The sequence below is a fragment of the Dermacentor albipictus genome, chromosome 4 (genome assembly GCF_038994185.2).
Source record: "Dermacentor albipictus isolate Rhodes 1998 colony chromosome 4, USDA_Dalb.pri_finalv2, whole genome shotgun sequence".
NCBI lineage: Eukaryota > Metazoa > Arthropoda > Arachnida > Ixodida > Ixodidae > Dermacentor > Dermacentor albipictus.
The window spans coordinates 135,499,967-135,523,146 of NC_091824.1; the positions used below are offsets into that span (position 1 = coordinate 135,499,967).

General features: G+C 51.2%; 1 protein-coding gene across 3 annotated transcripts in view; it reads right to left on the reverse strand.

Moving 5' to 3' along the window:
- Positions 1 to 23,180, reverse strand: part of CdGAPr (GTPase-activating protein CdGAPr) — a 310,559-nt gene that overhangs the window by 70,390 nt on the left and 216,989 nt on the right. For all 3 annotated transcript variants that reach the window (XM_065427287.2, XM_065427285.2, XM_065427286.1), the window contains one exon: positions 6,569 to 7,027. In XM_065427287.2, coding sequence (XP_065283359.1) covers positions 6,569 to 7,027 — 459 coding nt within the window. The remainder of the gene's footprint in view (positions 1 to 6,568; positions 7,028 to 23,180) is intronic.

The following is a 23,180-nucleotide window of genomic DNA, read 5'->3' on the forward strand; positions in this document are numbered from 1 at the left end:
ACTGCAGAGAAAAATTGTAGTCGGTGTACGATAGATTTTTGGTTAAAGAAAGAAAGAAATAACCTTGTCCGGCAACCGACTTATTTTTGCAGGAAATGGGTTTCACCGATATGCGGCACTGTGAACGGTCAAACGGGATGGGCACATAATCAGTCATCGACGAGAGAAAGTAGCGTGACTGCGGCAAGCGAACACGCTGTCACGCCGGGAGACACTTGCGTTCCAATCGCGCAGCCAGCAGCGAAGATCCCAATTTTGGTGCCCGAGGTCGTTAACATTTTCCAAGTAGCCCAATGTGTTTCGCAGGGTTCAATATTAGGCTACGTTCATCGTGTTTCTCGTCCACGGAACATAACACTGATAAACAACATGAAATGAATTATGCTTTACGTAAATATATGTGACATGGGAATGAATATTACCCTAACACGTATACAGAACTGAGAAAAATAAAGTCGTGGTTGAAGGCAAAGTGGAAACTTTGAGGCGGATCTATACAAGGAACGAAGCCCACTTTTTTTTTTCTTTTTTTTTTTGTCACGAATACTTCGAGCCATGATAGGGCAATCTCACAATAACCAAAGCAAAAGTCATCAAGCTCTGCTAGACTGGTGGCAAAAGGTCCACCTGCGTACAACACCTGTGACTACTGCCAACACTACCCGTGACATCCGCGAACAACCAGCATCGTTTTCAAAGCGACAAAACGCGCGTGAACGCAGAGCCCACACAACACTGACGCACAACATTCTTGCCTGAAGGGTAAAAAGAGAAAAGAAAAGGAAATCCTCAAAACGGATATAAGTTGAGCCGTCACGTGGCTCTGTGAACCTGTGCATGGAGTGCGCGTGTAAAAGAAAGTCAACCCAAAGCTTGGTATTCACGCCTTGTCAGTCGACACTGCACAATACGCTGACGTGTTTACACGGCAGTCGGACAGGACAGGAGGGTGCAAAGGCGGCTCGAGAATTCGGATGAAGTTACTTGTCAACCATTCGTGGGGGACGGTAGAGAGAGAGAGAGAATGCGCTGGGCTTAGCTGCGAACGACAAAACTGCGCAGGAGGAGCGGGTTTTACTTGAGCGGGCTACATCGTTTTCTCTAGTTTTCCTAACTGACATGCTCACCGATTTTACGAGTTTGAGCGCATTGACCTCGGCTGTATGTATTGACAGCAGTGCGTTTACTGCCTAATGGATAATCCACAACAGGCTTTCACATCAACAGGCTAATCACATCGCATTTCTACCTCGAAATTAAAAAGAAAAAAAGCGGGGGAGGGGGTGAAGAGGGAAGAACAATAACAAGTGGCAAAGACGCATGGCGCTAGCAACGGGTTTTTCTTTCTTTCTTTCTTTCTTTCTTTCTTTTTTTTGTCAACAAACAACACTCTTGAAGGAAACTCCACATGCTCCTCATAAACTTCAGTACATGATGTCGGTACAAGGAAGGAGTTAACGAATTCTATTTCTGCAGAAAGAACACTGGCTACGCGAACCAAGGTTCAATGGAGGCCTAAAATGACAAACCGGCATACGCTGGAATTGATGCACACCCTACAGCGGTCATAATTCATAATCTTTTATTTATGATGTTGCGTTAGAAATATCGAGCATAATATGGCTATCCTAGAATTAACGAGTCATTCCTAAGCAGAAAACAGAACAAATTGCTTGAGCTAACAAATTAGTTGTGTTCTTCCGCACACTTCTTTTTAGTGATCGCAATGAAAAAAAAAAGAAAAAGAGAAACAGCGCGCCGTCATTTTCATAAAGGCTCGCAACTACTCAACATGTGCCCGCACGCCACGTCTTGCCCTTTCTCCTCCAATTGCAATAACAAATTCAAACGACCGCAAAGGAAAAGGAATAGTCTTCGGCTGCGTCGCGGTGGGGCCAAACTCTGTCGAGGCCCCGGGCAAACTGACACAACGGTGTCAGATGCCCGCGCGGTCATGCACACGGGAATGACTCACCGAGAGCGAAAGGCATATCCCGTGGTGTCTTCATCCACAAACGCTGCACCGCGTCAGTGCAGAGCCCATCACTGATGGCGGGGGAGGAAGCGAGCGGCGTGATCGTCGGCCTCCGTCCGCCGTTGCACAACTGTCGCTTCTTGGCAATCCGTCTCCGAATCACAACGAAGTGGGCGCCGCGGGAAGCAGTCCTCACGAACGTTTGTGCTCTTTTGACAACCCGCTTCTTAACGACAACGATGCGCGCGCCTCGGGAGGCAGGTCTCGTGAACGTGCGTATAAACAAACACGGAACTAATTTATTTCTCCTCTTGCTTCCTTTGTTTCTTTCTCTCTTCTTTTACTTAGCAATTGAGGTCTACGAATTCACTCACAACAACGAACTGAAGGAGGCTGAACTAGTTAGTACAGCCAATCGTGAAAGCTGAGCACGTTTACATCACGGAATAATCATTACGGGAAAGCGTGCTACAGGTACGTCTGCTGACGATGTACTTATAAAGCCAGGCTTCAGGATAGACAAGAGTGGGCGACGACGATATCTCGCTGACGACTCGAGACCGCAGCAGCTACAAGAACTAAGCGAACGAAATCGCACGGATGGCATTCGCGAATAATACGTAAGCGTTGAACGCGACCTAGACAAGATAAATGAAAGAAGTAAGTATGGCTGAAGCGACGGATCCCACTTGCGGGCCCGCGAGTGGATATCGAAGACCCGGACGAAACTGAGAATAGGCGAGGGTATTTCGCTGCTCGGTACACGAGCGATGGGCCCACAATATACCTGCCTACCCACGAGGTGGGAAAATACGCCGGAGACCGAAGGCGGCGACGAATGCACCCTCGAGGGCGATCAATCCCGCAGGCCGCAGAGGCACGCAGCGCAGCAGGACGACCACGCACCGACGACGATCGCGAGATACCCTCCTCTTCGGCAATCCGCGAGATTGCGCAATTCCAAAACGACGTGGGAGAGCATCCTTTTTTCTACACTGGGAAACGGGAGGCGACAGTTCGGTGTGATCACTCGCCGTGCAATCGACCGCCTCGGCGCAGAGAAAGGTCCGGCGACCGAGGCACTTTCCGGCACGACCGTCGTCACCGATGCGAGCAGGCGATGTCACTCCGAGATCACACGCGCTCAACTGCGGAGCGCTCTAGAAGCGCGAGCACCCCTGCTGCGAGCACAGCGGTGGAGCCTCGAGGGAGAGGAGGGCGGCCAGGGCGCTGCGGCCCACACAACGGGGGGGGACCCGCCAAGCCCCGCACCGCCAGACGTCTTCTTCGAGCGACGGCAGGAACACGAGAGGATCGCGAACGGAGAAGCGGTCCGGAATGTTTAAAATCTGAGACGGTACGGTGCTGCCGCTAGACACGCCCACGGTGGCAGCAGCGCCTCGGCAGGCGACGACGCGCGGGGCGACAGACGCGGCGGCTGCCGCTTCCCACACGCCGCCGCGGCTTTCTCGCACGAACGGGACCCTCCGGGGGCGGCAGGGGCGAGCGCCTGCCTACGGACGAACACGGCGGCCCGGGTGCGAAGAGCCAGCCGCCGCAGCTGGCGTAGGGGGGATCCGAGCAGACCGACGAAGACGAGGAGCAGCAGAAGAAGAAGCGGCTGCGGCGACAACCGCAGCAGCAGGAGCGGCAGGAGCACGGCACGCACGCGGCGCGACGGGGAGCGGCGCTAGCGGCATATGGGTCGGCCGGGCCGCCTCGCGAGAGAGAACCCTCGCGGGGCCGAAATAGGACAGCGCGGCCCGCTCTCGCCGCCGCGACTTGGACGCCCGCAGCCGGCCCGGCTGGGGCTGCCGCCCGGTTCGGCCGCGAATCCGGAGGAGGAGGCGAGGGCGAGGAATGCCGCGGAGACGCGCCGGCTACCGCGCACGCCACGCGGGATACGCGGCCCACGTGGCGATGCCCCGTCAAAAGGACCGGGGGACGCCCCGATGAACTGCTGTGCCGCCGCCGCTGCTGCTGCTGCTGCTGCCAGTGGAGGCTCACGTGGCCCCGAAAACGTACACGCGAGAAAAGACCGCTGCCGCGGCCAGACAAAAGAGTGCCCGTTCGAAAACCTCGGATTCCGCCGAAATATCACGGATGGGTTCGACCCATTTTTTCTGGCAGCACGTCGGCACACAACCTTCCAAGCGCCAGGCCTGAGGTGTTGTGCAAGTGTCGGCGACCGGCCCAATTTCGCTGCCATCCGAAACGATGCCGTCTTAACAATAGATCAGATATCCAGGCAACCTCGGCTTACCTGCCCCCCTCGACAAGCGCATCGAACGAAAACATACCCTGGCGCAAAGCATACAGGTTTTACGTTCAAGCCTTTCGAACTTCACGCTTGGTCAGACCATCAAACGCCCTATAAAAGACATGAAAAGGAGAGAAATGTGCGACCTGCAAAACGGCGGTTATTGCGGATGGTGCTGGCCACGGACGTGCAACAAACGGCAAGACAGGTCACGTGATTCGCGCATCTCTTCAAACAGCCAACGCCGATTTGTAATTGTACTTGTAAAGCTATAATCGCAACTCTTCCTCAGAGTAACGCAAGGGCAACACGTCAGGAGCATGTGATTGCACGATTAATTCCAAGGTTAACATGACAATGAAAACGTGTCAAAAAGGCAGATTACTAAGCGAGTCGGTAAATCATAGTGACAGGGCGAACAGGTCATTAGGAAGGGAAGCTTCTTGCGCGACCCCCCGTTTCTACTGCCTGGTACTTTTGTGGCAACAGAGATTTCGCTAGTCCACAAACTTTTTGCAGCAAAAGGATAGTATAAGGTAGAGCTCGTAGCGACAGCTTGTGAAGTTCTGTCCAACTACCACGTGCTTGATAAATTATTGTGTGGCGTCAGTGTTATTACCGAAGGAAAATTGTAAGAATACTGCACGTTAACGACTACGTCGATATCAACACAAGCAGTTACGTAGAATGTGCTCGTAGTACTAGCTGGATACGTAGTATGTGTTACGTAGTACTAGCCGACTGCTGCCGTACACCTAACCGGCAACCAGATATTCCGCAAACGCATTACAAGCTAAAACAACGTAGCTCTATATATATATAGGCACAACGCAGTGAAAAGTGATTCGCCCTGCACGCCCCTCGAACTGATTTAGTGATGGTTTTGTGATTGTGAGAGACGAACAACGCACATTTTGCGAGAAGCGTGCTCTATTACGCGAGCTCTTCTTGCTCGAAGTCTGAACCGTTTCAAACGAGCAACGCAGTGCAGCACCTCCTAGGTTAAGCAAGTGCATGTAGGCGAACCCACTGGATCCCAAAAAAGATATCTGTGTAGAACGGTCGCTATACGCCGAGGTTTGCCAAGACACGCTTTCGGGTGTTTACGAACGCGCTTAACCACGGTGCCTGGTACAATTGTAGAACTAATGCTCACTCACTTCCTGTTCAGGCAGCCACGGCGACGGTGAAATTCAGCTTGTGATTTGGGCAATCATAGTACCGGAGGCATGCTTGGTATAGCCGCTATAACATTAGGCAAAGTAACGTAAAGCGGTAAAGTAACGCGAAATACATGGACAGAAAAGGAAACAACAGAGTCTGTATGTACCTATGCACCTTAAGTACTTCGCGCTGTTTTATTATAGCTGCTTTATTCTGCCTGCCTTCCTCTAAGGTCTTTCTTCCTCTTTGTCACATTCCCAGCACACTGGCGTGTAGGCGAATATACGCTGGCTAACCCCTCTGCTTTTCGAAAGATAGCGCTCTCTCTCTCTTTCGCGCTGTTTTGCCATATCAAAGGCAAGACATACAAGCAGTGGGCCGCCGAAAGACAGAAGGACTGCAACTGAGGAAAACAGCATTTTCCCATCATCCTTTGCACTTTCCTCGAAGAACAATAGCAATGACTGACCTCCAGGAAGACGCGGCGCTTTCGAATTACACTGCGAGGTTTCGATCAGGCGGCGAGGAAGCGTTATTCTGAAGCGTTCGGCGACGTCAACGAACCCATAGTATGAGGATGTGTGAAGCTGCAACAGGCCCGCAGTGCGGGCGTCTCGCCCTTTGCGCAACGTTCTAGTGCGATCCCCCAACATATGCTCGCTTTGTAGAAAGTTTCGAGGCTACAGGGTGTATGACAAGACCTGACGGCGCAGCACGAAGTGGGGTCCCAGGCACTCCAGAGCTCTGGAGAGTGGATGGAACGATCGTCAAGCGGCGTGGAAACTTTCGATAAGAACTGTGCCTTGTTGGGGTCTTTCAAACCACCATACATACCGCTCAAACTCGCAATCAACTGTAAGCTTTTCCCAGACAAGGCCAGGTGTCTAAAGCAGCCGCCGGTCCCAGTTAGAGGTATCCGCGCTTTCCTTCGTCATCGTCTACAAGAGTTCATGTTTGTTTAGTTTAACGTCTGCTAGTGCGCCTGTCCGTGTCTTTTATTCTGTTATCCGTGTCTTATGTTTTGCACCTAAAACCACTTATAAAGAAACTTTAATGTGTGCTCGAGCGGAAAGAGGTGCGCATCTAGTGTTTACTAAGATGTGGCCAACTTGAAAACGAACAGCACGCGATCCGCGTGCGCTAGTGAGAAGGGAGTCGCGCCCACCGACCTCTCGCTCCTGCGGCTCCTGCGGCAGGTCGGCGGGGTCCGGCAGCTCGGGGAGGCGCGAGTGCTGCCGGTCGTAGACGCACCGGTGCAGCTGCTCGTCCAGCAGCCGGAAGTTGTCGTACGAGCGCCGCAGCGTCCAGCTGCGCTCGCGGCTCGTCACCTGGACCGCCCACCAGTTCGCAGCAGAAGCCGGCGTGCCACCGCCGCAGCTCTCGTTGCTGTGCTGCTGCTGCAGCGGCGTCTGTTGCTGCTGAGTCTGCTGCTGCAGCTGCTGAGTCGGTTGCTGCTGTTGTTGCTGCTGCTGCTGCTGAGTCGGTTGCTGCTGCTCTTGCTGCTGCTGTTGCTGGGTCTGCTGCTGCTGCGGAGTCTGCGGCTGCAGCTGGTTGGCGGGCTGCTCGCGATTCTCCTTGTCCGCCTCGTCGTGGCCTCGCCCGGCGGCGCTCCATTCCACCAGGGACATCTGCGGGGAAGAAGCGCGGAAAGTTTTGTCACGACTCCAGAACATGCAACCACGTAACAAGCTCATGCTCGCGAACTTTCATATCCCCGCATGATTTAACGTGCAATTGTATCTGGACTACATGCACATGCCGAAGCGCTTTCGCATAACGTCGGCAGCTAACCTGACAGTATTAGGACATTGCTCAGTTAGGCGCATACAACTTCCGTCTGTGCCAATCAAGCTCCAAACCTGCGTGCCAGCAGAAGCGTATTTTGACATCACGCAACTCAATCTCATTTGCGGTTGTGCGCTGCATTCATGAAATAAGAAGTCAAATGGACGCGAGCTGGTCCTTATGTGCACATGTATCGCGTTTTCATTTAAACTTCGTTACATATTCTCGCTTTCACGGCATGCGCACGGCCATTGTAACACCATCAATGTCAACGGTGGCGCACCAGGCGAGTTTACTTGGACACCGACAGCTGACCTGGACCGCACGTGGGAACGCATTTCACTTTACAAGAGTTTGGGCACTTTTCCGTATTCACCGTTTCATCAATTTCAGACTATAGGAGGTGCGCGTGTAGAGATCCGAAGGTGTGCAAGCACTGTTATTAAATGTAAAGAATACGTTCGATCAGAAGTGGTCGCGTGGGAGATACCGGGGTCACAAGGGGCACCTTCGATCGCGATCGAGCCCGATCAGGATCGAATTTATCGATTGCGATTGGCTCGATCCTTCGAACAGACTGTGAAAGGGTCTCCCCAATCGCTGCTGAGAAAATCGATTAGGATCTGGCTCGATGACGATCGAAAGTGCTAATTGTCACTTAAGTCCTAGAAAAGTTAAAATGCCACTTTGAAAAGAATCTTACAAATGGGGAACAATAGCCATTAATGGAAAATTAAGGTACTGAATAAAAATGAGGCAGGCGTCAATTCCGCTTGTTGCGGATTCTTGAACTCGCATAAAGGACGAGTATACCGTTTGAATACGCCTGGCAGCTGGAAAGCTTGGATAGGTTAACATATACTTGTCCCATACAGCTAAGGCAGCAGTTTGCCGTATCATCCTAATAGCTATAAAGTACAGTACTAAAGCGTACTTGTATCCCTGCGGAAACCGGCCGTTCGCATCCTCCGGCGTTTACACTGCGAACAGACTCTTAAATATGTGCGAGTTTCCTTCCCCGCAGAGAAGCGGACCCTGACTCTATGCTGCCGTAAAACGCTCTTTAGCTAAGCGCGGGACTATTCAAGGATGCCTCATCGGCACAGTGATCAAACATGTGCACACTTCTCAGTAAAATTCAAGTGCGCACTGTTTTCTCTTGTTACGGCGCATTCGCAAAAGTGCCGGCACAGCCTGTGTGTGCGTGTGTGTGTGTGTGTGTGTGTGTGTGTGTGTTTGTGTGTGTTCAATTATCTGAACATTTCAAATTATCTCAAATTATTTGCCCGAGATGCCTGCAGGCAAGACTGCGTGCAGGTGTCGCTTCCAATAACACTCTGGCGATCCGATCGTTCAGCCACTACGGAAACGATAGGCATAGCTACACGGAATTGTATATAATCTTCGTGCTTGTGGCCTCAGAGGCGACGTTATTTATTACGCTTTATCTTTCTAAAATTTCAAGCAATTATATTTTCATACACATGAAAGCGATATATGTTTCTGCGCGCTTGCATAACCGTAACTTATGACGCAACACATTGTTGAAGATGATCGCTTTCTAAAGTCACAAATCAAGCCAGAAGGACGGTAACTAGGCCAAATCGATGTACTATATCGAATCATTCGCGCGATGATTGAACCGCCATACTTCGCAGCCAGAAATACTCTGATGCGAGTTTCCCCCAAGTCCGTCACAAAGCCTTCCGAAGTCACCGGTATAGGGCGAGGACCAATGCAGGAATTCTGGGAGGCGAGTCGGTTTCTCTACCCTGACAGCGCAGCCGCGGAACTAGCTCGGTTCGTGTCCGCGGGTTTTGATTCGATTATTTACTCGGCGTCCTATCAGGAGCAGACGAGATTGGATGTCGCACCCCCGCAGGGCACGATGCTACTTTGAAGGCCTAACACGTGTACTCGGTCATGCGTGTGTGAAAATTCAATCCTCGTGTACTGGGAACAGGGTATTCATGCCTATAGCGCTCAGGCGGCGGTCACACGGCTCGACGATCACGTGCGCAGAACTCGGCGAAACACCAGTTTGTGAGAGGACCAAACGCGCTTCTTTTATTGAAAGGCATAGTGAGAAAAGCAAATAAAGAGAGGCACGCTGCCCTGCGTCATACGGAGTTGCTTCTCCGCAGTGTTTCGCACGACATATGAAAAAAATTTACTCGCGTATTTTCTTCGACAGCTGTGATACCCGCCATGCTCGTGACACGCACATGTATAGAAATTTCGATCAAGTAATGCAAGATACCACCGATTTATTGGCGGCAGGAACAGGAAAGCCCCATGTAGCTATGCAAAGTTTCAATTACTTGCACGTTGTTAGATATGGAGCTGTTTCCTGCAATTACTTCGAGTTCCCCAAACCACTTCGAATCGCAGCACAGCTAATTGAGGAATGCCGAAGCCGGAAAGCACATTCCAGAGGAGCGGCCGAGCAAACCAGTTTAAGGCAACAAGTTCACGTGCCAACAAGTTCGTGCGCCGCCGGGATTAGCAGGTGGGCATCCGACAATGGAGCATGAGCAGCCCTCTCCTTCTCCTCGTTAGAAGTGCATTGCCAGTCTGCGAGGCAAGACCACAGAGAGCCGCCAGGTGTGACACCGCGACACGGGCGCCTACCATTGGCTGAAAGTGGCGTCATCGGAGCGGACTCTCCCATTGGTCAAACATGACGTGACTTACAGTGCTCGAAGGGTTTATAAGAAGCCCTCCAGAGAGACCTGGGCATTCTGGGACAGTCCCTGATTCCCTGATTCACCTCTCTCGAACTTCTTGCCGCGGGCCGCAGCGTCCGAGTTGCTGCCGGCCCGTACTGACTGTACAAATGTTACTTGTCGCTCACCTCCTTGTATATAATGTAGAATAAATCCTCCCAAGTTTGGGTTTTCCGTCCCGAAGTCCGTCCTCCAACCCCTACATCTGGTGGCAGCGGTGGGATCGCCTCCGAATGCATCAGCTGGTGGCAGCGCTACGGATAAACCTTCGTCAAGAGAGATCCTAAGGAACCGGGAAGAGCGACGAAGAAGAGAGCCTTCGTCGAAAGAGGTCCGAAGAAACTGGGAGTAGCGAAGAAGGAGCGAGCCTTCGAACCAGGGAGTCCGGAGGAACCGGCAACAGCGGACGAATGAACCGGATGGCAGGGTGCTGTAACCGTAAGTGAGCGCGTGGTTTTTTTCCTTATGATTCGCCAGACTCAAAGGTTGTGTGTTCAATTTTGATAGTTCTGGGAATCGGGAGTTTGATGCACTGTGTATTTGCACAAATTAATTAAGGAAAACAGTTTTAACCACCTGTCGGGGCAGCTGCCATGGATCTTAGAAGGTTGACGAGGTTGGACTTGTTGTTGGTGTGCGACGATTTGGGAGTTGAGGCGGACGAACGGATGGAAACGCCAGCTATCATAAAGGCGATTAACGATAGTGGCAATGACGGCAAAAGCATTGAGCTTGCTTGGGAGGTGATACAGGAGCCACGGGAGCGTGTGCGTCGTGTACGTTTGCGGGAGCGTCGTGAGCTTAGGAGTGAGCTTAAGCGTGAAGAACGCGAGAATGAACGGAAGCAGGAGCTTCGAGAACTTACTCTTAGGTGTCAGCGTCACGAACGTGAGAAGGAACGCGAACTTGAGCGTGAACACAAGTATGAGAGAGAGAAGGCAGCACTGATCAAAGAGATACAGCATTGTGATCAGTTATTGGCACAGAGACAACGGCTGTCTGAGAATTCTGTAGGAAGTACAGAGCGAAAGAATGAGGAAGCATCTAGCAGATTTTCGCCAGAAGCCGACGAAAAGAGTAGTGCCTGTGAGATTAGCTGCAGAGTCATAAGTGAAGGGAAAGGGCTAGCTGCTAACGATGCCTTAGTGGCAACAGAGGCCGTTAAAGGCCGCAAGGAGAGCGACGAGGTGCTGTGCCAACAGATGACTGTGGAGACAGCTAGGCCAGCTGCGAACAAATTGGCACAGTTACCGCGCGTGTGCGTCGCTGGTAATGTTAGCGAGGTTGCTAGCGAAGAAAAGGGTACTTCTGACCCGACAGAAGCGAGCACCCATGTAGAGCCAGATGTGCGTGCAGAAGTGAAGTGCGAGCTCAGCGGTGCAGTTGAGGGTAATTCTCAGGATTGCGAGCTGCGCAGCTCAAGAGAATACAACTGCATTGTTCAGGGATCGGTGCGGCTCTCCGCCAGTCTAGGTAGCCTAGAGAGGGATGATTCAGTTATTAATCATTCGGACTGTGCGCGTGAGACAGCGATCGATACCGACGGCCTGTGTGCCGATGCACAGCGTGAGCTGGGCAATGTAGCAGAGGGCAGTTCGCAAGAGTGCGAGTTGTCTTACTCGAGTAAAGCCTGCTGCATTGTGCCAGAGTCGGTTGAGCTGTCCGCCAGTCGAGGCAGAGAGAGTGTTGATTTAAGTGAGATTCACTCAGACTGTGCGGGTAAGAGGCCGATCCGGGCCGACGAAATGTGTACCGGCCAGCACGAGGCACGAGAAGGCGACATGAAAGTGAGTGCGAAGAGAAAGCGCCGTAAAAAGAAGCGCGGTAAAGACCGAAAGACGGTAATTAATGTAGCGCCGCCAAAGACGGCGAGAAACCCAAATGGGCAGGGCGCGAGAAGAAGAAAGGTGCGGTCGTCTAGGACGATGTTGACGCATCGAAAACGTTCGAGCCACCGGTCAAAAGGGGACCGCGAAGAATGTTCTGCACGGACGCGGACAAAGGGCACGAGGCTGTTAAACTCCTCGTCGTTCCGTAGTTCTTTTCACAGCTCAGCGTGCAGTTCGAAGAAACGCAAGGTGGCAGGGCGAGACCAGGTGGCGAGTAGCGACGCGGTCAATCGAGTTCGTGTTGAAAGCGGGGCGCGAGGACGCAAATTGGCAGGAGACCGTAACGTCTTGGGGGAGCTGATAGTTAGTCAGCCCTTTTGTTGTCTCTCGGCAGCCAGAGTAGCTTTCAAGCCGCGACCACCGCGAGGACGGCTCAGAGTATGAGTCAGACATAAGCGTTTGGAAAGGGAGGCGAAGAGCCCTTCCGTAGAAACGGAGTGTCTTGTTTTTTATTTTGAGCATCGGAAAGTTTTTCGCGATTTGAGACTAGGATTTCTTTCAATGTGTAAGGTTTGAGCTTTGTTTGTGTTTTCGTTTGAGAAGCTCCGTGATTTGAAAGATAAGGTTTATGTAAACATGTAGTCTCTCGAGATGCTCATTAATAAGTAGATAGGTTTTTTTTTGTGTGTGTGAGTAACCTGAAGGTCAAGGTTATCGTCGAAAGGCCTATGGTAAAGCGCGTGGGTTATTTAACCTTCTTTCTTTTTAAGTGTTGAATTTTCTAAGGTTAAGCGCGTAGATTTTGAGTGAGTGCATGATTTGCACGGAGGAGCGTTCTTAGTTCCATTAGCGCGTGTCCTGTGTGGACGGAAGGAAGCAGATTTATGACTGGGTTGCTAGTGTGTGTGGAGGGCAGCCGTATTCTGACTTCTTTAGTGAACGTGCGTGGAAAGAGTTAGTAGAAGACGCATCATTTTAAGAGTTCTGCGGAGTGTGTAAGTCCCGCAAGTTTAATTGTGCGTTTACGTCACGTGTCCTGTAGGACTTTCAGGGAAGAAACGTGAGTAAGCGTAAATGAAAAGTTTGCCTACAACGCAAGTACGCGTTCTGTTTAGTGACCACAAGGCTAGTGCGCTTGTGATTACGTACTTGTGAGGTTGACCAGATTGTTCAGTGGCACCAATACGTGCGATAAGTACGCCACTGCGATAGAGTGGAAACATGCTGTTCGTGTAGTTAGGCCACTTAAGTATGTTCGGCTGTTTTCATTTGTTGTTTGCATCGTCAACGACCCTTTTGTTTTGCAACAACAATAGTACTCTGGTCTTGTCGGCATTCGAGGAGAAATGGATAGCTGTTTGGAAGGGTGGTTGGAACTGCTTTGTCAAAATTGGGGAACTAAAAGATCAGGGTTGATTTTGACTCAGTAATAGCCTGGCGAGTCAGGGGTGAAGAGCCTGCGCTTACGCGTGGTGCAGCGCTGTGTTGTTTGGTTTGTTTGACGTATGTTCTCCAGGGCCCAGGATCCCGAGGGTTGTCAAACGAGGCTCGACCCCAGTACCCTGCAGCTTCTTTCAGCGTTCCTCATGGCCAGCGAATTGAGTTCACCGGCCATTCGGAACTACCGGGGCGAGGACGAGCTGTTAGATATGGAGCTGTTTCCTGCAATTACTTCGAGTTCCCCAAACCACTTCGAATCGCAGCACAGCTAATTGAGGAATGCCGAAGCCGGAAAGCACATTCCAGAGGAGCGGCCGAGCAAACCAGTTTAAGGCAACAAGTTCACGTGCCAACAAGTTCGTGCGCCGCCGGGATTAGCAGGTGGGCATCCGACAATGGAGCATGAGCAGCCCTCTCCTTCTCCTCGTTAGAAGTGCATTGCCAGTCTGCGAGGCAAGACCACAGAGAGCCGCCAGGTGTGACACCGCGACACGGGCGCCTACCATTGGCTGAAAGTGGCGTCATCGGAGCGGACTCTCCCATTGGTCAAACATGACGTGACTTACAGTGCTCGAAGGGTTTATAAGAAGCCCTCCAGAGAGACCTGGGCATTCTGGGACAGTCCCTGATTCCCTGATTCACCTCTCTCGAACTTCTTGCCGCGGGCCGCAGCGTCCGAGTTGCTGCCGGCCCGTAATGACTGTACAAATGTTACTTGTCGCTCACCTCCTTGTATATAATGTAGAATAAATCCTCCCAAGTTTGGGTTTTCCGTCCCGAAGTCCGTCCTCCAACCCCTACAACGTATACATGTTGTAAAAGCACAGTCATGATAACAAGAACGCCTAATTACTGGTAATCACGACTCGCAGCAGCGGTCTCCCCGTGTGAAGTCACGGGCGGAAGAGAAGGCGCGAGCATGTGAAGGCCTGTTATCGTAGCCTTGAACATGTTTCACATACGACGCGCGCCTTCACAAGTCGTGCAGGGTTATTCTGCTACACATCGAGGATCCACAATTGCGCTTTCAGCAGGTTTTGCAGGCTCAGAAGAACGAGGGGAAAAAAAAAACTGCAATTGCTGAAGACAGTGGGTGCAGCAAAAGCATCCGGTTCAGTGGAGAAACGAAATTTGTGGAAATGAGATGCAAGTCCCTTGGAGGTGAGGCGTGCAGACACGACACGAGAGTAGAGAAGTGGACAACACGAACGCCGACTTCTCTACTCTTGTGTCCTGTCTACATGCCTCACGTCTTTTTTGCATAATGAATCCTTACCAACTAGCTCAGCTTTCTGTCGTTCTAAGTCCCTTGGCTTCGCTGTCTGGATGATCATTCCGCTCTCTTGGGAATGTTAGGTTGCACATGCTTGGCAGTGGAGAAACGGTTTTGTTCTGAAGCGCGACAGCGCGAAGCTTCACGCCGCAAGGTGTTTCCTTATTTTCTATGAAATCGTCATCACTGATGTAGCTCGTTGCGCTACATAAAGACCAATGTAAACAGCCTCTACTGCCAGTTGCTCTACGGCATGTTGCTCAACGGCATGCGTAACCCCCGCTGTGGTTAAATTGGCTTCGCTACACCATCCTTGCAAACGCGGCGGCTGCAAAGGGCTATACTACGTATAGGGCACTCGCACGAGCTGGTGCACAGTTCGTCCGTGTATACGCGCAATGGCCAAGTGCGAGCCGCATTCCCAGCGCACACGCGATGACAGATCGTGCGCGCTCGCGCCGTCGTGGGCCCTGCTGCCATTCGCGTCACGACGGAACCGAAAGTTTCGGATGGCCGCGATGGATCGCGCGAGATCGCCCCACGGGCTCGCCTAATAGACGGAAGTTGCGGAACTGGCCGACTGGCACGAAAGCTGACCAAGCGGGCTCTGAAGCAGGTTTTGGACAATGGATGAAGGGCCAGCTGGTGCGCTCTGCAAGGAGGCGCACCGCCGGTCAGGGGTGCGGAACAAAAGAAACGCGAATATGCAGAGAGAAACTGAGGCTGGAATGAGATGCGGGAAAGAAATAATAATACGGGCGAAGATAGGTGGTCCGGTGACCTTGAGCCACCCTGGCCCCCTTTCCGGAGCGGCCTTCAACGACCGATTGGTTCCGCGAAGCGTTCTGCACGGCCACCGCTGCCGCCGCAGCTACACAGACGTTCGCTATACTCACGCTATAAAACCGGCACGCGCGGGCGAACGGTTCCGAGCTCCTCTCATTTCGATGTTTTGTTTATTCGTTCAGCGCAGCTCGGCTTGCCGTTCCTGTCGGGCGCGCACGGGTGAGCCGACAAAGCGCACCTAATTGCCGTCTCATCAATGCGCCGCTCCATCATTAGGGGACGCCGCGAAACGCCGTCAAAAAAAGAAAAAAGGAGAATTAAAAATTAAAAGCAGATCAGACGCTCTGGCAACCAGCGGGCAGTTGGGGGCGCAGAACTGAAGTCGCGGCTTTCCGGCTTCCGGGCGGGGGATGATGCGAAGGCCGCACGGAGAAGATGGAGTGAACCACTGGACGCGAACAGCTGGGAGTGAGAAAACAACACGGACCGACGCCGCGAAACTTTGTCTATTTGTCATCATCATCATCATCAGCCTGGTTGCGCCCACTGCAGGGCAAAGGCCTCTCCCATGCTTCTCCAACAACCCCGGTCATGTACTAATTGTGGCCATGCCGTGCCTGCAAACTTCTTAATCTCATCCGCCCACCTAACTTTCTGCCGCCCCCTGCTACGCTTCCCTTCCCTTGGGATCCAGTCCGTAACCCTTAATGACCATCGGTTATCTTCCCTCCTCATTACATGTCCTGCCCATGCCCATTTCTTTTTCTTGATTTCAACTAAGATGTCATTAAGTCGCGTTTGTTCCCTCACCCAATCTGCTCTTTTCTTATCCCTTAACGTTACACCTATCATTCTTCTTTCCATAGCTCGTTGTGTCGTCCTCAATTTGAGTAGAACCCTTTTCGTAAGCCTCCAGGTTTCTGCCCCGTAGGTGAGTACTGGTAAGACACAGCTATTATATACTTTTCTCTTGAGGGATAATGGCAACCTGCTGTTCATGATTTGGGAATGCCTGCCAAACGCACCCCAGCCCATTCTTATTCTTCTGATTATTTCCGTCTCATGATCCGGATCCGCCGTCACTACCTGCCCTAAGTAGATGTATTCCCTTACGACTTCCAGTGCCTTGCTGCCTATTGTAAATTGCTGTTCTCTCCCGAGACTGTTAAGCATTACTTTAGTTTTCTGCAGATTAATTTTTAGACCCACTCTTCTGTTTTGCCTCTCCAGGTCAGTGAGCATGCATTGCAATTGGTCCCCTGAGTTACTAAGCAAGGCAATATCATCAGCGAATCGCAAGTTACTAAGGTATTCTCCATTAACTTTTATTCCCAATTCTTCCCAATCCAGGTCTCTGAATACCTCCTGTAAACACGCTGTGAATAGCATTGGAGATATCGTATCTCCCTGCCTGACGCCTTTCTTTATTGGGATTTTGTTGCTTGCTTTATGGAGGACCACGGTGGCTGTGGAGCCGCTATAGATATCTTCCAGTATTTTTACATATGGCTCATCTACACCCTGATTCCTTAATGCCTCCATGACTGCTGAGGTTTCGACTGAATCAAACGCTTTCTCGTAATCAATGAAAGCTATATATAAGGGTTGCTTATATTCTGCACATTTCTCTATCACTTGATTGATAGTGTGAATATGGTCTATTGTTGAGTAGCCTTTACGGAATCCTGCCTGGTCCTTTGGTTGACAAAAGTCTAAGGTGTTCCTGATTCTATTTGCAATTACCTTAGTAAATACTTTGTAGGCAACGGACAGTAAGCTGATCGGTCTATAATTCTTCAAGTCTTTGGCGTCCCCTTTCTTATGGATTAGGATTATGTTCGCGTTCTTCCATGATTCCGGTACGCTCGAGGTCATGAGGCATTGCGTATACAGGGTGGCCAGTTTCTCTAGAACAATCTGTCCACCATCCTTCAACAAATCTGCTGTTACCTGATCCTCCCCAGCTGCCTTCCCCCTTTGCATATCTCCTAAGGCTTTCTTTAGTTCTTCCGGCGTTACCTTCGGTATTTCGAATTTTTGTAGACTATTTTCTCTTCCATTATCGTCATGGGTGCCACTGGTACTGTATAAATCTCTATAGAACTCCTCAGCCACTTGAACTATCTCATCCATATTCCATCCATATGTCTATTTGTAAACGGCAGTATACCGTTCGGTCCATTCGTTTGACTTACATCGCTTTCTGCGAGAACTCGGGAGGAACAGCGTTCAATATAAGGACGGCAGCTGTGGAGAAACAGTTATATATATGCAAAGAGCCGGACTGAACCCAGAAACCTCCGTCATGGACACGGACGCTCTGCCCAGCAAGAAATGCGTGTCGCCTATTCGCTCCCTCCGTGATCACATTGCGGGTCACCGGTGGGACAGGGTAAGAAAACATAGATGTTTATTTTCGCCTACAATTACGCGATAGAAGATACCATACGTAAGTGCTAGAAGGGATTTGGGTGCTGCATACGGAATTAAAGGCAGCCTTCTTCCTCTTTTTCTTCTCCATCTAAGACTGCTTGACGCTTTCTGCAAAACCTTCTGTCTGGCTCTTCTACCACTTCTGCGAATTATATGGTAAGGCTAAAACTGCTATAAAAAACAAGGCTTCCATAAAGCTGGGGGATAACCTGCCTTCATATAATGCTTATGACTGCACTGCGCACGTACTTGCAGATTAACAGTCCTCGTCGATGTATGAGTGACAATCGGAGACCACAGTTTAGCCTGCAGCAGTGACGCTCCCAGAGCAATGAGGGCACCGGTGCACACATGATCACACGCATGCAAAAACAGAAACACTTCGCCACTGAAGCGCGCTTCACCTCACATGCGCACTTGATGTGGAGAAGCCAGCTTCGACGGACGCTCTTTAGGAGCTGTGCACTCACGAATGGATCGCTTTCGATGCGAGTTGTTGCAGCGACTTTTTTATGTTGTGGAAGTTGCGACCGCTAGTGGGCATCGAACTCACAACCTCCGAAGATCATGTACGGTGTTACATCAATCCAGCAATCGTAGTAGCCATGCTCCTCAACACCTGCCGGGTATTTACGCGAACCCGTGAGCTACTTAGTTGTGCGAGTGATATGGTAGTCATAGAGTACCGCTTTGCAATGCGATGCGTACATCGTTATCTTCTTTAATCACTGCCGTCCTGGAACTTGTTGAGGAGAACTTTTACATGTGGTGTCAAGAATGGCGAGCTTCGAAGCAAGATTGCCACCTTGCCACCCGATTACGACAAGGGGTGCAAGACGCGCACCTCTCCCTCTCCGTCGCTGCAGCTGGGAGGCGTTCAAAGAAGAGGCCTTTGCGTTGGAATCCGCCACCTTCCTCCAGCCCCTTCGACATTGTGACGGAACTAGTTCGGTGCGTGAACAATGATTCCGGAGTTCCCCAACGCGGAGCTGATTTGAAACGCATGGACAAGCTGCCACGGGAACGACGTATTTTTGTGCTTCTCACGGTTCGGAGTGACAAGCGACCCTCGAGCGGCAACGATAGTTCCCGGAACGGCACCCGCCAACGCCGTCGTCGGGCATCAGAGCGCGGTTGCCTTTGTGTACGTAAACTGGTCTGCAGAGCAGCGGCGCGTTGGTGATGAGTAAACGAACAGTCGCCGCGTCGTAGGACCGGCGGATCGAGTGTATAAAAACTGTGGTTGTGCGAATGCTAAGGACACTTCTCTTGAGCAGTCATGTTAGACTGAGTCACTTCTCTCATGCAGTCCTGTTGGACTAATACTCTTTTTCTCAAGGAGTCATGTTAGACTGATTTAATTTCTGTAAATAAACCCATTTTCCTCGTTCTCGATGAGAAGCAGTTCTTCACTTCATCAACGATCTCAGCGTAAATAAGTTGGACGACGGCATGGGCCAGCTACCTCCGAATTCATGCCGTACTCCAATCTTGGCAAAGGACCACGGACGATGGGATTGAGCCCCCAATCCTGACAGTGGTTAGCAAGCCAGTTGCTATTTTGACTAACCAGTATGGTGCGCATATATCTGCCTCGTCTAGCTGGCGCAAATTCAGTGGTAACAGGTAAGCCAACATTTAATGTTCACCAACACTGTTCTCCTCGTAGTCCCAACGGAGGCGTGCAGAATCACACAAACCAGACGAGCTTTCTGGATTTTGGACTGTTGCGCTGCGAACGAAGGATGCAATAAAGGCGATCGCACCACATCTGCGTCGGCAAGCGCTTCTGGACACCTCGATCGACAACGCCAAGCAACGAGCACTCCAATTAAACCTCTCTCTCCAGCCACTTTCGGTGAAAACATTCGGCGAGACCCCCCTGGGTGCATACGGGTTAGGTTAAACCTAATCACCAGGTCGCGGTCTGGCTCTTCAGCGAGGCGCGCCACGTTCCCCCAGCCGCCCACGTATATATAGCACAGAGCAGCCTGGCACTGACATTAAGTCGGCTCCTCTAACGAAACATGGCTCCGCCGTCGACCCACGGGATATCCTCGAGCATGCGATTAGCCGCGCCAGTAAAGGTGTAGCTGCTTCGACCTCACGTATGTTTTATTTTTCTAGCAGCGAAAAAGAAAGAAAAGACGCAATAAACGCGCGAAGGCAAAAGACCGCAGCTCCGGTTGCCCCGGCGCTCTGCATACCGCCACGCTTTCCAAACACCTGCTAGCCTAACGACGCATCCTTGGCATCGTCTGGAGGCGTCGAGCGGGCGTCGTGACGGTGAATACATTACTGCGCCAGGGTTCTGGCGTCTGTATACAGAGCAGGAACGCACATAAGGGCCAAAATGAAAAGGATTACTTTCTCAGAAACCGTTAGGTTTCAGTAGGCGACTGATGCGCCTAGAAGAGTGCCGGTTCACACAAATTCCAGCACGCTCCGAGTATTCCTATCTGGCGCAACATGATACAAACGTTGCCTCTTCTAAGAAGAAGCTTGCAATTCTTGCACGCGGAACGTAAGAAGTTCTGCCAAGGTGCATATGTGCCCTTCTCGAAAACACATTCTCCGCTACCTATAAGGAAACTGACACAAAGCTCACCTTCCGTTGCTCGCACACTATGGTCACAATAGCGTAGAACTATTCCCTTCTGTTTTTATTCTGCAGGCATCATACGGTTATATATAGAGGAGCAAAGTCGTAGCGCGTCGCAAACGTTGGCGCACCGACGCTGCAAGTTCTTGTCGCCGCTAAGTTACGTCGGAAATGCGTTTCTTGTGGTCGCCGCTCGACATGGAAAAGCACATGTGCGTCAAATTAATTCTATTTACGGGCGAATCCTTAGGAAGGCGTTAGCGCTGACTGTAGAAAAATTTAAAACATGAGGAAGAGGGCTCGTTGATTTATCTATTTACTAATACAGGAGCGACCTACACACGTACGGGACAAAACCGTACGTCTGAGTTCATCGAGTCTCGGCTTCACTTCGTACCAGTAGACTGCTTTCTATATTTCAGTGGGCAGAAACTTGGATCCCTGGATGCACCAGATGCCACTTCCCTGTGCAGCAGTGTATACAGTGTGAATTGCTAGTCTGTACAGTAGAGTGGTCAAATTGCTAGCTACGAACTGCGCCAGTGGTCGCCAACAGCAGCAACAGCAGAGTTGCAGCCCCCCCCCTTTTTTTTTCTTCTTCCTCCTATACCGCATGGATCAATTAAGCATGCGGAATGCATACATACGCGGTCTTTCGTGCGGCGTCGGCCTGTACTGCCTTCCTCGAAAGATGGCGATCAAATGGGCTGATTCACCACACTAGACAAGTGTGATTCACACTCTACGTCGCATCGGATGGCATCTACATAGGCATAATATCTTTCGCACTTCACACGCGCGAACCGGTAGAGGAGGTCAGTGATCGGGATCGGCGTACGTCCGGCGCCGGAGCCCCAAGGACGACGCGGAAGGGTTGTTGAAGCAGTCGCCACGGCAACGGAGTGGCGCAGCTAGCGCAGTGAATTGCCGGCGCCCGCGTTGGGCGCACGTGAGACGGCCAGCCGAGGTAATTGGCAGCCGCCGGCGCAGTGGCCGCGGCCCGCGCGAGAGAAGCCAGTCCGGTTTGCTCACCGGGCCAGCGTAGCGAGCGTGCCCCGAGTTCACCCTGGCGGCGGCGTAATCAAGATTTAATGCCGCTGACCGCGGCTGCATTCCAGACCGCCGCTACGGGGCGCGTTCTCCCTCCCGAGAGCGCGCATGCATCCGAGCAGGAGACAGATTGCACGCAAACGCGTGCGAATATTCTCGTCGCGCGAGGCCTCTCGCCCGCGGCGTCTTCCTCGCGCGCCTTCTCTCCCTTTTCCTGCAAAACCGATCCCCAACCACGCCCCCTCGATTTAAGCCGCACCGTGAGCCGTCAACGCACTCGACGCACGCGCGCAACAAAGCAAGACAACGCCTTTCACGAACCGGCACCGCATCCAATCACCACGCCGGGACGAGAACGGAAGACCTTGCGCAACGTCTTGTACTCGCTTCGCCACGGGACACTCGTGGGAACGCACGCAAAAAATTAATAACGATAATAAATAACGGCCTTAAGTATCGTTTCTTACTTTAGTTCACGGAGACTTGGGGTGCTAGCTGCAAATACGTACATGCGTAGGTTCGGTGGTTCTTAGCGCGCGCAACACGAGCCTTGAAGACGCTGTATGAGCAACCCGTCTACGTTTAACTTCAGCGAGTAAAATAATCTATTCCTGAGTGAGTGACACAGAACTTTTTTTTATGTCAAAGCGAGCTGACACCATGTCACCCGATGCTGTCACGCTCTAGTAAGCATGTAAAAAATAAAAAAAAACGACTTAATTCCGCTTTTATAATAAGGAGCAGTGCTTGTTTTATTCAATAAGAAAACAGAAAAGGAAGGAAGGGGGGGGGGGGGGGTAGTGAAATGCTCAGCAAATAAAATACCTGAAAAAAATGGTAAAACCTATTGTGAATCGAGTCGAACGTACTCAAATACTAATAAAAAGGAGATGCATACAGAAGCAAATATTTTGGTTTGGATGAGGGACAAATGCACATCGGCATTAGCCAACACTTCGTTTTTTGAGCTCAAATTCCTTCAAAACGGCGGCAGCACGCTTCCTTTCCCATTCAATCCTCAATTCGTAGGTGCTTTCTGTTCTTGTCCTCCTTCCGTCCTCCTTCCGACACACGTTAACTTGACGTACCATTTGAACCATCCTCCTGGTCATTTGTACCGTCAACGTATGATCTTTAGTACTCCTGGGGGCCGCGAAAACATACGAAAAATCGGGCAGTTCGACAAAATGAATGTATGCCTTTTACTGTCCTTAAGGACTCAAATCGTCACAAGCGCAACTGAAAAAGCTCTGAATGTCTGCCAGTACACTTATCAGGCATATCCGTACTGGTACTGTGACCAGAGATGGCGAGTGCGCGCGTGTATAATTTAGGAATACATACTGCGTCCCGTGACAATTTCCCCTTCCCACGCTTGTTATGCTTCACCGCAATACTTTCGCGTATGCTTCACCACGTAACATTACTGTACTAAGCCGAAGACAACTTTCAGAAACCGGCATTAGGCATAAAGGCACTGTGCTTTCCGAGCCTCGAAGCTAATAGTGAGGACCACAAAAGTGGAATCGCACTGTTAACAGTGGCGAATTCTTTCATTGAAAAACACGGCACCGAACGACAAGAAACTTAACGGCGAACGTCGAAGCAGCTAGGCCTAGCGCGGCCGCGGTGGTGGCGACGGCTGCCAGCGGATCTGCGTGCGAGAACGCCGGTTCGAGGCGGCGAGGTAATCAAAATGGCGGCTGTGGTGGCTTTGTTTGTTTAATGCCACTTCAGACCTGCGGTCATGGCAAAGTGTCTGGAAAATCGGACGGCGAAAGGTTCTTGCGTCCAAAATTTCAGACGTTTTTATACATCGACTCCATGAGGTACGTGGTGGTGCCGCGAAGCTGTCCG